The sequence below is a fragment of the Argiope bruennichi genome, chromosome 6 (genome assembly GCF_947563725.1).
Source record: "Argiope bruennichi chromosome 6, qqArgBrue1.1, whole genome shotgun sequence".
NCBI classification, from domain to species: domain Eukaryota; kingdom Metazoa; phylum Arthropoda; class Arachnida; order Araneae; family Araneidae; genus Argiope; species Argiope bruennichi.
Genome location: NC_079156.1, coordinates 97,064,493 through 97,080,768, shown reverse-complemented (window position 1 = coordinate 97,080,768; position 16,276 = coordinate 97,064,493). Strand labels below are relative to the sequence as shown.

General features: G+C 26.0%; 1 protein-coding gene across 1 annotated transcript; it reads left to right on the top strand.

Moving 5' to 3' along the window:
* Window positions 1-1,399: 1,399 nt before the first annotated feature.
* Window positions 1,400-15,706, top strand: LOC129972651 (succinate--CoA ligase [ADP/GDP-forming] subunit alpha, mitochondrial-like). Its single transcript, XM_056086863.1, has 8 exons — window positions 1,400-1,554; window positions 5,532-5,635; window positions 5,804-5,920; window positions 8,912-9,124; window positions 10,125-10,344; window positions 11,293-11,366; window positions 12,511-12,699; window positions 15,436-15,706. Exons 1-8 carry the CDS (start codon window positions 1,491-1,493, stop codon window positions 15,448-15,450), a joined length of 996 nt encoding a protein of 331 aa, XP_055942838.1. The 5' UTR covers window positions 1,400-1,490; the 3' UTR covers window positions 15,451-15,706.
* The last annotated feature ends 570 nt before the right edge of the window (window positions 15,707-16,276 follow it).

Sequence of the window (16,276 nt, the reverse complement as noted above, 5' to 3'; positions counted from 1 at the left end):
TTTCTACATAAGACTGCTTCAAAATATTTAATAATATCTTAAATATATTATATACATTAATGTTATATTAAAAATATCTGACGTAGGAAGTTAAGAGATTAGAAATAGGTGTTCCTGGAAGATGTAAACCAACCCTGACATACCACAGTCAAATGTTCAAGAAATACAGAGAAAAGAATACATAATTCGATAATACAAAAGAAAATTTAAGTATATTAACAAAGGCTACAATTTAATGTAATGCATTAAAAATTAAAAAGATATTAAGACATTTATAGAAGTCTTTGTTTTGCTAATATCCAATGATTCAATTACTCATTACTAGCAATTAATTATATTCTCAAAAAGTAAAAATTCTGTCTACGCCTTTAAAGAAAATTTAGTTAATATTTGGGACAGGTCTTTAAAGAATCTATATGATTTTACTAATTTAGAATACATTCGGTTGTTGAGTTTTACTCTGAAATAATCTAAAAAGAAATAGATTTCTGATTAAACAATTGCTTAGTACCACTCGATTAAGCGAAATCACCAGCAGATTGATTAGAAAGATATTATTAACCTAATTAACAAATAAATAAATTTCTAGAAATAAAAATTTCATCAATAATAAAAAATTAGAATATTATTAGCACTTCTTCGGGCATTTGTTTTCAGATTCCTATCTATTTCATTACATTCACGTAGTTATTACAATATTTATAAATACAATTCACTTGCTAAAATGATATTGTGTACAAACATGAATTCCCCACAGGCATAATTCATAACAAACAATTAAATAAAAACATTAAAACATTTTTAAAAAGCTTATAAAAATAAAAATTTAAGATGAAGTGCATTGAAATGTGAAACTAAATTAGTTTAATAAAAAATAAAAAGCTTATGGCCATAAAATTATAAATTCACTATTCAATTGTAAATAAAATTTCCTTAACTTATACAAAAACAAGTCCGAAGACTTTTTTGAAAAGAAAAGTATTCTGATTCATTTAATGCCAAAATGAAGGGCAGATCATAAGAAAAACTTTAATCGCTAACTTCTTTACGTTTCTTGAATCCTTTTGTTTTATATACTCTTTATAATGTCCTTAGATTCTTTAGGAATCGTATCTTTCCATAATAACTTATTGTGCAAATAAGGTAAAATCTATTCAATAAATATAATAGAATTCATCACCTATATAAATTAAATAGTCTATTTCTATGAAGCATGTCTCAAAATATACTTGTTCAACAGTTTCGGTTTCTTTTTAGCAGACGATAAATGAGTTGAACATAATCTTAAATAAAGACATTTAATTTTTCATATTTTATAAAAAATGCCATTTTTGTTGATAAATTGTTAATTATGAAAAATCTGGCATTTCTGCTCGCTTTCTTCTTTCTTTCTTTAGTTTCATTGACCTTTGGAAGGTGAAATTGAACATTGTTTATTCCAAGGGTCGCAAAGATGATCTGTAAACACTAAAAATAAAGAAGACTGCCAAATGTCACGTGTTTGTACTTTAAAGATGGCTGCCTGCGTGTCAAGAGTTTTGTTGAGAGCTCCCGGTAAATGTTTATAACTGTTTATTTTTCATATTACGATGTAAACTGAATTTTGTTTTCTGTTCCTATATTACAAAACTCTTTATTTCCCAAGCTGCTTACTTATTAAAGATACATATAAAGAAAACTGACCCATTTGCAGTAACCTATAACTGATGATAACGAAACTTAGTCAAGGACAAAACGATCAAAAATTCGGCTATAGCACATTAATTCTTATTTTGAATCATTTGTTCATATAATTTTTCGTTTCAGATATAAATAGTATTTATTTTTTATATTCGTTATATATAATTTATTCGAGGCAGCTCCGTTTGTCATTCAAAAACTGGATGATTACATATATAATTGTTAAAAAGCACTTTATTGTAATAAAAATTGTGTACCATTTATGATATGGTAGGAATGACTTATATCTCATGTGTTAAATCTAAAAGTATAAGGAAACCAAAACAGTTTCTTTCTTACATATCTTTTTCATCAAAATTTTTGAATTCCATATGTTTGAATAAGTTGATAGTTGCATATTTTTTAACTTTGTTGCTTATGAAATGCTTTTTAAATAAAGATTTATTATGCTCAATCTTTTTTCTGTTTTCTTGATATGTTTGAGGCTTTGCAATATTAAAAAGATGTATATTAAAAAGAACATGAAAAGATATTTTTGTATAAAATAATTTGACTGAAATTTTAGGTCTATTTGTATCATAGCATTAAAAAAAGTGTTCTTATAATAGAGTAGTGCAATATGTGTAAGTATCTGATAAGTATTTTCATGTACTTAATGTTAAAAGTTTATGCTTGTGGTGTGTTTTATACATTCTGTTTATACACTATACAGTATGGAATGGAACATTTTTAAGCTAGAAAGTTCTCTTTTTTAGAATGCTAAATCAAGAATATTTTCCTATTAATATTTGTCATCTGGTGTTGATATTTTTTAATGTAGATATTTCATTCATTTTCAGTATTAATAGCTGAATGAACCATGCAAGATCCTTATCTGTACTGCATAAAGTCATTCAGCAGTAATCAGATCATTTTATATTTTAGTGCTTTAAAACATCAGATTATTATGTATATATACTGATGACATTTATGCAACTTTCATTTTCTAATCCTAATAAGTCATGGATATTATAGCTTTTGTAGACTTTTTTTGGTTTTTTAAATGATAATGATTTAATGAAAATTCAAGCTAAAGAAAATCCAGTTCTTAAATAGTCACCCAAATTAAAATACCCATGAAACAAATATCCTCTGTTGTATGTATGTTCTTAGCAGACCGACAATTTTAGCACTTTCTATTGAATTTTCTACCATTGTTAATCATGGCAGAAAAAAAAAATCTTGATTCCAAATTATCTTAAAACTAGCTTTTGTCTATCAGTACAATCTATTAGTCTGTCAGGTCTTCTGAAACTGTTAGAATACCTAAGTATACTTTAGTAGTGTTATGAAAACTGTACTGATAATGCTTCCGATAGATTCTTTTGCATTAGTAGGCAAAATCCATTTTGAGTCGAATATTTTATTGAACTTCTACGAGTATGCATCTTTATTTATTTTCCAGTCGACCTCTTAATTTTCATATCCCTAAACAACTAACTGTTTAGTAGCTGCAATAATTATAGGCACAAAGGTTGAATTATTGAGTCTGTACTGAGTTTAATCAATATTTATTTTGGTCATTTATGGATTTGTAAAATATTTCCTGATTAAAATGCACCATCTCCATTTTGGTTTGAAATTCACGATTTTGGTACTCACTTTCTTGAATCATCTAAATATTTTTAAATTTAATTATTTCATTATCTGTTCCTTGATAGGTAATACATACAATTATTATTAAATATTTTGCAATCAGTCTAACATTTTTAATTGCATAGAGAGTTACTGTGATCTTATTTTTTGTATTAATAACTTATACTATTATCTTATTTTTTCTATTAATTTCAATAATTAATATTGATTTCAATATTATTATGTTTATGTATTTAATAAAATGTTGAAATGCTTATCGCATTAAGATAATTATAAAATTTTCTGCCTTGTGCATGCTTTTGGGGTTATCACTCTAATGTTCACTTTTTTTGTCCATAAATCTTGGAGCTATAAATTCTCTATTTCCATCCTAATTATTAAATGCAAGAGTTTTTATATTAATCTTATAAATTATTATTATTACAACAGATATAATAATTTTAGCCTTTGGAAGCCTTTAACATTATGCAGCTTATAACTTGTTTAAAGTTATTTATATGGAAATAGAAATATATGTGGAAATAATTCTATTTACTTAATTGCTGTATGGAATATAAATATCTGTGCATTAACAACTGCCATTTGTTAAAGATAGTCAGTTCACGTTTAAACAAAATATGAAAAAAAAAATCAAAATGTACTACATTTAACTCTTTAAAAGGCCATTTTTTGCTAGTCATGGTATATTAAAATAACTTTAGGGTTAACATTGGCTTAAGTAAAGTGATTCATTTAGCTTATTAAATAAATTTAATTTGATTAATTAATATGGTTAATTAGTAATTAAGAAACAAATCAAGATACACTATTGTATGTGAGATGAGGAACTGAAACGTCTAAGTTTTTGTCTAATCGCAAAATTTGTCAGAACTTTGACCAGTCTATATAATTTCATACAAAAACTGAAAAATTTGGTGGGAAGCATATTTCCCACAGCCCCTAAAAAGGTTAAATTCCGCAATTGAAATGTTGCAACTGAATTTAGTTGTATTTTAATATTGTAAGCCAGTGACCCTATTATGTGATATGCTTGCTCATTTGGAATATTTCTCTTAGATAATACACTGATAAATGGCTCTTTCATTCTTATCTAAGTGTTTACATACTACAGTCATTCTTATCTTCGATTGAAAAGAGTGATTCTTCTGAACACTTCATTCTTTTCAGCATGAAACATGTTTTTTTCATTAATTCTTCAGATTTGTCTTCCAGTTTATCAGTTTCTTCCCTTTGTTGCAATTGAAAATGAAATTAATAAATCATCTCTTTGTTATAAAATTTTTAAGAAGAAAGAATTTCTATTTATAGTGCATCATACTTTTGTAAATTAAACATGTTGAAAAGTTTGAATAGCAGTTTTAAAGTATTGCAGGATTTACGATAAATTTATTCTTTATGGGAAAGGGGGGGGGGGAAGAATTCTTAAAGAGAAGGAAGCAATAAAAATGGAGGGGGAAAAAAGGATTTTTTTAAAAATCTTTAAATAATAAAATTACAATTCTTATACTGATAATCACATCAAATTGATAAAAAAAATTATGCATTGTTTAATTTTGTTTCAAACTCATTTAATTGAAGTATTTAATTTTTTTTCATTAAAATGCAGTTAATTATAATGCTTATATAATTAAAGTGAAAATTAAGTGTGGGTGAAAATTCATTTCTTATTTTGCAGTAAAACTAATTCATAGCACTTTTTGAATACTTTCTAGGCAATTTTTTTAAACTAACCATACAAGCTGCTTTTTAAGTTTATTATCTCAGGATTTATTATTGTGTTAATCATTTATTTTCTTAAATCAAGCATGTCTTCAATTTCTCTATTGTTTCTTAGTATAAAAAAGTTTTGAGAATGGTACAAAGCTGTATTTATTAATAGTAACTATTTCAAGATAATTTAATTTTATTTGTTAGCTAAGCCAAACCTTAGGCCTAAGAATTGACATACAAGTCCCACACACACTCAATATATCTCCTTTACCCTTGCTGCCTTCCTTCCCTTCTTGATGACCCTGAAAATAATTTGAACTAATAAATATTAACTGTGCATTAGAAAATAAGAAAATTATTCAGAAGCTGCAAAATGCTATTGCAAAGAAATACCAATTTCATAGTAACTGCAAAATATTTATTATATATAAATAAAACCTTTTAATAATAATTTTGTTTAGAAAATCTTTGCCCTTTTTTTTTTTTAACACTTTCTGTCTTTTCAGTTGTAAGACACTTTAGTGTTCGTAACTGCTATGCCAAAACAGCAGTGAATTTGAAGATAGATAAAAACACTAAAGTTATTTGCCAAGGTTTTACTGGAAAACAGGTATCAGAAATAGTTATTCATTCATTCTTAATATTTATAAATTTTCTTTAAAATATGTACTTGATTAATTTTCACTAATATTTATAAAACTGGCACAAATTATATTTGATAGAAACATTATACAGAGAATACATGCTAATTTATTTTTAATTAATATTTGATTTTTAGGGTACTTTTCATAGTAAACAAGCCATCGAATATGGAACTAATTTGGTTGGAGGAGTGTCTCCTAATAAAGCTGGCACAACTCACTTAGGCCTTCCAGTTTTTAAATCAGTGAAAGAGGTATAGCCATTGGTTTCAAGAATTGTTTTAAGATTGTGCCTCTTAAATTGTGAGTCACAAAAATTCTCTCTATACTGCCTTCTTTTAGATTCTTCAACATTTGTAAGCAACGCTATTATAAATTAAATTAGATTAAAACTTTTTCCTGAAATTTATTATATTAGTATATTTAATTTACTTTCCTGTTAAGTATTTAATCTCTCATTTTCTTATTTATATTTCAAATTAGAGGTCATGGTAATTTTAAAAAAAATCTTTAATTTAGAAAGTATCATGAGTCGAAAAGAATTTAAAGAAGTTTAGACCTGATGTGCAGTTTTAAATTTTATTTATAATCTTATATCAAATTATAAAGATAGTCAAACTATAAAACAGTTTCAATTGATATAATCGGAATTATGTAAGATGAAGTGAATTTCATTCTTTTTATTGAGGAAAGATATTTGAACATAATAAAAACACAACATATATATATATATAATTTCAGAATTTGTAAGATAGCATAAAAAAATATATTACTTGCTGTTTCGTTTTATGTTTATTATTTGCTATTCTAAATATTTTTGTGTTTACAATATATGAACAGGATTAAAATTATGACATGAAATCAACTATTGAAAGCTGCATTGATTTTGAGAAAGTAAAAAGATATTTAATACTAATAATCGATTGTATTTCGATACAATATTGTCTGCAACTTTATTTTTATTTAAAATCAGGAGATCTATTGTACCAAGAAACTCTCATTGAAAATGAAAGAAAAAAGAAAAGAAAAAATAGCAAAAATAACTTTTTTTCTCCATGAAAAGATAATAATTTTTGAAGAATGAAATTCAAATTTGTTAAAAATTGTGTGCGACAGCTTTAATATATGTTTATAACACGGAATAGAAAGGTCACTATTTTCAACAGTGATTTCACCTTCCACCTACTTTTGAAAGCATTTTTCCGTATCAGTAAGAAAAAATAAAGCTGTTCTGTTTACTAAGCAAGTCATGTGCACAGCCATTGTGTGAACTAACATAAAATTGTTTACATATATAATTCATGATTAATAAAGCTTTAAGTATTTAATTAATGTGAAACCTTCCATATATTTTTCAATGCTTGTTAGAAATATTTGAAGATTTATATTCATTAGTTTGGATTACTAAAAGAACAGGAAAATTATCATTTCGATTTTATTTATATAGTATATGGAAGCATTTAAAACTGTATATTTACTTTGAAATAATTACATTTAGAATTTTGATCCTACAAGCATGCTTCATCCTTATTTTTATATTCATTATAGTATAGCATAAATTTTTCAAAAAAAAAATATTTAATTTATTTCCAAGTTTCTGATGGTATTTGCCGATGAATCTCCTAATAATCATTTAAATGACCTTAAATTGTGCCTAGATAAAAGAGAAAAATTAAGTGATGTATAATTGATATTTTCAATAAAAAAAATCAAAACTTATTATTAATTGCACATTGCCTTACTATTTATGTAAGAGAAATATGTATAAATTTAGGTTTATTTTCAGATTAACTACATTACATTTTATGCACTTACATTGTATATGTTACATTGTTTTTTTAATTAGTAAATTATATTTAATGATGAAGTCATTTGTTATTGAAATACATTGCATTGTATAAATGTGGCTGATAACATATTCCTTTGGCTGCATAATATTGAAGTTGTTCCAATAATTTTTTTTCTTTATGAATAGCACCTTTATAATTATTAGACTGTTTCAGATCATTTTATTGAATTTTCAGTTTTCCTGCTTAATTATTTCTCCCACAAATATATTGAAGTTTTAAAACAAACTAATTCAAGAGCCTTTCGGTTCATAAAATATGTAACTCAGCTGAGTTTGCCTTCCAAGTCAGAGGAACTACTAGTAACCCTTCTACTCTGATTTATTAAAAATAAAATATGGGGTGTAGACTAAATTTTATATACTTATATTTTATCGAATATATCTATTATATGTATGCTCAGTGTGCATGCACTAATGAAACAAAAGGAAATCATCTGTACTTACATCTTGCAACAGTTACACTTAATAGCCAAAAAATTTTATTCGGTTTTAACTGCATAATGCTGATCTTTTTGTGCAAATGGATCTAGGAACATCAAATAGGATAAATTTCCCATTATAGAACATTGAGAAATTCCCTTTTTACTTTTTTTTTGTGATATTTTTGGCAAAGGTGAAATTTTGTAATTGAATTTTTACTCATTTCTTCATGCACTAAAATTCTAAAATTTTGTACATTTGTATGTTCATAGTAAGAATATAATATTTCAATGTTTTCGGAACTTAATTGACTAATTGTAATTAAATTTTAAGTCCTTACAAGAGAAACTTTAAAAACTTTGGAAGAAATTAGCCACAAAATCAAATTATATTTATAAAAATGAATTAAAAACTTAAAAAGTAATATATGTATGAATAAAATGTATAGCAAACTATAGTAATTATCCATTTTATTTTTGTTTTGTAGAGTTTTTTTTTTTTTCCCAAAGCAATTCTTAGTTATATATTAATTGAAATTTAATTTTTTCTTAAAAATAAGGAAATTACAAAAGCATACAATGTTCAAAACAATATTATAAAGAAATGAATAGGATATATTCAACATTCATTAAAAAATGTTATTATAAATCTGTTTAAAATCAATATCACACATTTTTGCAGTGTTACAGTTTCCATATTTTTTTAATAACAAAGTGTAATTTACTTTGTTTGATAATACATTGATATATTTTTAAAAAACATGCTTTAAAACACTTCTAAAATGGTTCTCTAAAAAAAGATAGCCTTTATCCAGTTTCCTTGCTACAGCATTTTGGCAAATCATCTATCCAGTTTCCTTCATTAATGATTGCATAAATATATTTTCTAAGACTTATTTTATACAAATATTTAAATTTTTATTTATTTGCATTTGAGCAGCCTTTCATTATCTGATATTTATAGTTTAATGTTTCAGGCTGTAGAAAAAACTGGAGCCACCGCAACTGTAATCTATGTTCCTGCTTCTGGAGCTGCGCAAGCCATCTCTGAAGCCATTGATGCTGAAATTCCTCTTGTAGTATGCATTACAGAAGGCATACCCCAACAAGATATGGTGCGAGTGCGGCATAAACTTATATTACAAAATAAAACTCGCCTTGTAGGACCAAACTGCCCTGGTATTATAAAAGTATGTACACAAATTGATTGATACTTTTATTCAATCATAAAGTAGGACTGTATAACCCATTTCCTGCAAAATTAGTAGTTTTTCATGCAGTAATTTGCATTAAAAGGCATGAATATTCTTTTCTTTGTTATATCTTAACAAGTCTATTTTTACAAATTTTTAATGCTTATAACTTATTAAGTGTCGGAGAGAAATTTGTATAATTTTAATTCCTGAACATCAGAATCAACTTTTTCTATTTTTCATGCTAATTTCAAAAGCAAATAATAAGTATTTATAATAATATTTTCTTAAATATTTATGGATAAAATATTCTTACAATTTCAGAGATATAATTTGATTAATTATATTTGTTTACCTTAAAAAGATTTCTTTTAAATTTTAAAGCTATAAGATCTAAATAATAAGTGATCAAAAGCTTAAATATACATGAAGCTTTTAATTGTAATAAAATCAGTTATGTTGAAATTTTAATTAGATAATTTCAAAGAAAAATACTCTGTGTAATAAATGTGTGTAAATAAATGTGTTCAAATGATATTTTTCTTTATAAGAAACATAAAAATTGGGCTCTGCATGTTCTATTCCTTTCATGTATGTTTAATAACTAATTTTAATCTTCTAGGCTACTTAATTATTTTCTTATAAATTTAAGCTCTGACAATTCAACTTTTAAAAAAGATAAATCAATTTTTTTTAACGTTTAATCACATTGTTGAAATCATTAAAATAATTTATCAAGGAAACTTTAAGAAAAAAGTGCAATATAAATATGAATTATTTGCTTTTTCACTGAGCATTAAACATGATAAATTATGTATGTTATTATAAAGTATATATTAAGTTTATAATATATATGATTATTGAAAATGTAAATTTTAAGGCATTTGTAGCCTTTTGGTTGGTTTTTCATAGATCACTTTTATAATAATTATGAAAATACTTTATTAATTGTTTGTTTTTGTTAAAAAAATAAGTAATTTTATTTCTTTTCTTGCAGCCTGATGCTTGTAAAATAGGCATTATGCCGGGTCATATTCATCAAGGTGGAAAGATTGGTATTGTTTCAAGATCTGGAACTCTGACCTATGAAGCAGTTCATCAAACCACAGTTACTGGACTTGGTCAGTCTTTATGTGTGGGAATTGGTGGAGACCCTTTCAATGGAACAAATTTCATTGATTGTCTCGGTATATTTTTAGAGGATCCTGAAACTAAAGGTATTCAAATTTATTTTCATAAAGTTTTGCAACTATTTTATTTCTTGATGATTAAGGAGATAATAATAAACTTGTGCCTAATTTATATTAGTTGTTTTTTATTTTATAAATTCAGATGAATTATTTATTAGATTATTAAATACCTTGGTATGTTTTATAATTGAAGAGGTTTAATTAATTTTTTTAATTAATAACCTGTCAGTTATTAAATCGCAATAATTTTTTGAAAGGAGATGACTCTGTTTTTGCTAATTTATAATGCAAATTAATCAGTATTATAATGGTTATAATCATATTTTTTCCACCAATTTAATAAGTTTATTTCATGTTTGTTAAAGATGAAATTTTATAATTTATTTTCACTTCCATATTATGCTTTTTGATTCAGGAAAAGATATATTCCTTGTGAAAATACAATGCTTAAAAATTTCTTAATCTTCATCATCATTTAATTTTTTTAGTTTTTATTCTGTGTAAGTGACCTCGCCAAATAGTGAGTAAGTTAGAAAATATATTATGAGATCCCATATTAATTATAATGATGAATTTTGTTATATATTTAAGATTTGACTATATAGGGGTGATTTTTTTTTTTTTTAATTATGCTGTAATTGACGTTTTTGTTCTTCGGAGAAAAAAATGTAAAATTCTAGAAACAATATAATGAGGAAATTAAAATACAATTAATAAAAAAGGAAAGAATATTCACCAGAAAATAAAGTATAGATGGTATTAAAATGCCAAGGTACAGAGATTATTTTTATCAGCACTTCAATCTCTTAGTCTTTTTATTTAAGAAGTAATTTTTTATATATCAATACACTAATGAATGTATGCTTTTAAAGCACCGATTTTCTATTGATATTAATTATGATAGGCAAAAAGTTACAACAATTTTATTTTATATGGTATGGCTATTTCATGCAACTTAAATAATATATTTCTTAGGTATAATTTTAATTGGAGAAATTGGTGGTGTTGAAGAAGAAAAAGCGGCTGATTTCTTAAAAAAGAATAATACTGTAAGTAGCATTTTGTTGTAGAAATCTTTATGCATATTTTTTCAGCATTTTAAGTATTATTTTTAGTTCCTTTAAAGATATTATTGGTTTTTGGAAAATTGCAAAATTTTAAGATTTTTATTTTTTAAAACAATGGTTTAGAGATGTGTTTAAGAGAACTAATCTATCATATTGACTTATAAAGATTGTAATTTTGATCAAATAAGAGTTGAACTTAAATAAAGTTTTCAGTACAATTGCGTGATTTGCCACTTATTGATTTATTTAATTAAAACAATTTTGTAATAATTTAATTTTAATAGATTTTAAAATGCATCAAAAGATTATTTTCTAAAAATCATAGCAGTTTTATATATCGTACATGTAGTAATTACTACATGTACGATAAAATTCTGCATAAAACTTAATAGCGTTTTTGTCAACATTTATTTTTAACAAATCCTTAAAAATAAAATCTTTGGTCATTTTAATGACAATATACGTTTAAGATGATTAGATAAAATGTTTATTATTCTCAATCTGAAATATATTTGATTTTTAAGATCTTTTGGAGTATAAACAATTTGCTCTTGAAAACAATTTTGATTGTTGTGTGAATCAATATAAAATAAAATTCATGCATCTTTATCTTAATTCGTTACAAAATCCCCCCCCCCTCCTGCCTCGGTATGGCAAATTCTTTAAAACGTAGTTTTAAAAAAGAAGGAAAAATAAAACTATTGCTTTTGAAACTATTAACCTAAAATAAATCAAGTTCATTTGCTTGACAAATACTGGAATGCCCAAGTGCCTTTTTCAAAGATGTTAAAAATTCCCTCTCTCCTCGAAAACTGCAATAATAATCCTTCTTCATAAATATTGTTATATATAAAAAGAGACCTAGCTTCATTGGTGGCTATTAAGCAAATGCATGCTCAGACATAGGCATTTTTAATGAGCTAAGTATGCATCATGAATATTCTATCAATCAAAACTAAAGGGAGAGAAAATTTTCATAATCATGTCCAGGAATCTCTGACACCCTCAGTTTTACAGACATTTGGAGTTTTTCAGTATTGATTTAGTGAAGTGAATTTGCAGTCATCCCTGATTATGTTCTCGTTGCCTCATTGTTTTTTCTGTCATAAATCAAATGATTTTTCAGGGTGCAAATGCAAAACCAGTAGTTTCCTTTATTGCTGGATTGACTGCACCTCCTGGTAGAAGAATGGGACATGCTGGTGCTATTATATCTGGTGGTAAAGGGACAGCTCAAGCAAAAATTGAAGCATTGCAGTCAGCTGGAGTAGTTGTTACCAAATCCCCTGCACAAATGGGATCAACCATCCTAAAAGTACAATATTATTTTTAAAATTTTTAATGATTTTATTTTTTTTTAATTTGTATTGATTTTAAAACATTCTTTATATTAAAATGCTTGTCTTTTTGCATTTTATAATTAATCTGCCATTTGTTTGTTGTCATCAATACCTTTATTGATAATTTAGTTATTCTCTTATCTATTAACAGCAAAAAATATTATAAAATAGTAAGAAATAATTAAAACTTTGGCTTTTCATAATTTGCAATCTTTTGCCCCATGTGCTACCATACAGTTTTCTAAGGGTATTTAATTTTCCAAGTACTCTGTGGGAGGTATGTTCAATATGCTTTATAAATCGAAATTCAGAATCTAAGATTGTACCAAGATATATAAAGAAGTCAACCTCCTCTATCCGAGAATTCTTGATTCTGATAATTATGTTGGAAATGCTACGATGTCTTCTGTTAGTAGAGAAGATGTTGATGTGTTGATGATCTATTTAAGATTCTTTCCCATGCAGAAATACCCTTATGAGTAATGCTAAAAGCCTCCTCTAATATTGCAGTGTCTCTCTGTAAGTGCCAAATTATCAACATAGCATGCAATTTTTGTGATAGGATGAATATGGGGATGAATAGTGTTCATACAAATAGGGAATACAACAACAGCAGTTCATACAACAAGATGGACACTTAGAACTGAGCCCTATGATAGTCTTGTCCACAATCTGTGTGACTCGGAGCGTATTCCATTAAATTTCGCAGTGAATTTTATGCCTTTAATAAAATTTTCTCCATATTAACATATTGCCTTTGATTCTGATACCATGGATAATGTGGACCTGTTTTTGATACTGTACTTGGTCAAATATTGCTGAAAGCTCTATAAACACTGCTAATGATTTATGATGAAGAGTTTTCTGAATATTCATATGGAATTCATTCGATTGATTCATATGGAAGAGTTGATCCACAGTGCTGTGATGGGCTCGATCTGCTGCAGACAGACATGGAATGTATTATTTTCCATGAGCCATTTTATAAGTCTGCAATCAATTACATGTTCTTTAAGCTTGCATAGAATGCAGGAAAAGGAAATGCAAAAATTAAAAGCAATAAAAAATGTATCTTATGCTGGAGCACAGAAGCAGTATTAGCATATTACTGTTGCTTCTTTTACAATCATAGTTAAGGAAAGTAATTCTGCCCAGAGAATTTAAATGTTCACTCAAACCATTTCAATTATTACCTAGATAGTCCTGTACTCCATCTGAAATATCAGTCTCGACATTTACTGATGATAAAATTTGTAACATTGCACCCCAGCCCTAAAAGAAAAAAACCTAGCCTGAGTAATAATATTCAGTAAGATGAAAATGCAATGTTGGATTACAGATTTGAATTAATATCTCAATACTTCAAATGGCTTATTTGTTCAGAAGATAATAAAATATGCAGCTTTTATAAACCCCTCCATCCAAATCAATGCTAAAAGAACCTTTAGTGCCTGTTGATTAAGATAACACTGAAGCGGGGGATTTTATTGATTATGATTCTGCTGAAATTTTATTGATGACATTTAACATAGTCCTTGCATTCGGCAATCATCTACTAGTTGAGCAGGTCTTATCAAAAATCTATTCTTAAATTTTAATATATATATATATATATATATATATAGAGAGAGAGAGAGAGAAGGGGAAAAAGACATCTATATGTGTGTGTTAAAATTAAACTCAAATTTTAATTTTAGCTTAAAGTATGATATAATACTCTTTTGCACATCATTTGCCAACTTATTTAACTAATAATATTTTAGATTTTCCCTACTCTTTATTTGCTTTTAGTCTTAATGATTTATATCATTGACCTTAACACTGGTTGACTATTCAAAGAAACGTAGGATTTTAAATCTTAAATTTATCATTTTCCATTGCATTTTTAATTACATGTACCCATTTATTTAACCATATGTTTGGTGTAGGCTCTTGTGCCAGGAAAATGATAATAATTAAAAACTGATTATTATTCAAATCTGATAGTACATCTGCAAAAACGTTATATATATTATTACATATACAATAGCTCAACATTTTATTTTTATAAATATCAAATTCTTGCCAAGTATTAATAGTAAGAAACATAAAAGTTACAGATATTCATCACTAGTTTATACATATATAGTATACAGTGACTATAAATATGTGAAATTTCTAGAGGAAAGTCCATTTATGTATTATATTTTAGTCATAATATAATACATAAATGGACTGGTATGGTTTATGTATTGATTACATAATGGCACACCAAGTGCAATATACACCTGCATAAGGATATCCAGGATTTTGCACAGTTTCAAATTTAATTTTAGTTCCTTTTTCGAAGTCAGGCTTATTTAAAATTGAGACCAACTCAAACATTTGACATTAATTAAGGATTGAAAAAAAATCATGAATAATTGGGGGTATCATTACAGAAAGTTGATTTCTATAAATAGAATTTCCAGAAATATAAATGATTAAACTACCAAGGAATTACGTGGGAAATCGGAGAATTGTGGTTATTGTATTTTGAGTCACAGACCTTATTTAACAAATAATGCTCTTAAAAGGGAATTTTTAAAGAGCCTAATAGAGACTGAAAATATGCACTAATTTACAGAATTTGCTTATTATTTTTGTAGTTCAAGCATTCTTTGTACCTTCCAAGCTGCTTGGTTATTATAAAACTTATTTGTTTTATTAATAAAACTGTGTTTTTATTTCAGTATGTCAAACCCTAAGCCTGTGATGACCTCAAGATGCCATTATATATGTAAAGCAAAATTTTTATCCTTGTCCTGCAGAAAGCCTGTCAATTCCAGATCTCATTTCTACAACAATTATTGAATTTATCATGGTTTACAATCTCTTAAAATTTTGAAATGAATAAGCAAAATGTTCTTTAATAAATGCTTTTTTGTAAAGAAAGTTGATATTGTATGATTTAAAAAATTTAAATGTATAGTTGCTGAAATAAATATTTATTTTTTCTCCCAACTTGTCAGATTTTTTTACATAGCAATGTTTGTTTAATTTTTTTTAAACTTGAAATTAACAATTTATGGTTTGATTTTTTAAATCTCCATTTAAATTGTTTTTCTTTCATAATTTAATATTATATAGGTTTTGATATTTAAAAAAATGACAAATGCTTAGTTAAAATATATTTTAAAATGATGTGTTATTATTTAATATTTCTACCAATGTTAATGTGTAGAGCCTTTCTTAATCATTCTTAGTCAATGGAAGTTTTGCAGAATTTTATTATTATTATTGATAGTTAATTACTATGCGAGTAATTTTTCAAGTAACAAATTTGTCAAACTGAAATAAAATATTTTTAAAAATTTAATTGTGGAGTACTTTTAACAGAAATTCATTTCAATATCTCATATATAAAAAAAAAATTGATAACTTAAACTTATCACTTTTCTTTCAAGATTTTTTAACACAATCGAAATACTCCAAAGCAAAGCGTGCCAAGGATGTTAGTCAGCCAACTGTGAAAAAAAAAAATGAATACATTATTCTGCAGACAATTTAATAAGAAAAAATTCTGCAAATGAT

Excerpts from the sequence above, each read along its gene's own strand:
- LOC129972651 (XM_056086863.1), top strand. The coding sequence starts at position 1,491 with ATGTCACGTGTTTGTACTTTAAAGATGGCTGCCTGCGTGTCAAGAGTT. Across the intron at positions 5,921-8,911 it reads TTTTTAAATCAGTGAAAGAG|GCTGTAGAAAAAACTGGAGC; the intron begins GTATAGCCATTG and ends TTAATGTTTCAG. Across the intron at positions 10,345-11,292 it reads AGAGGATCCTGAAACTAAAG|GTATAATTTTAATTGGAGAA; the intron begins GTATTCAAATTT and ends TATATTTCTTAG.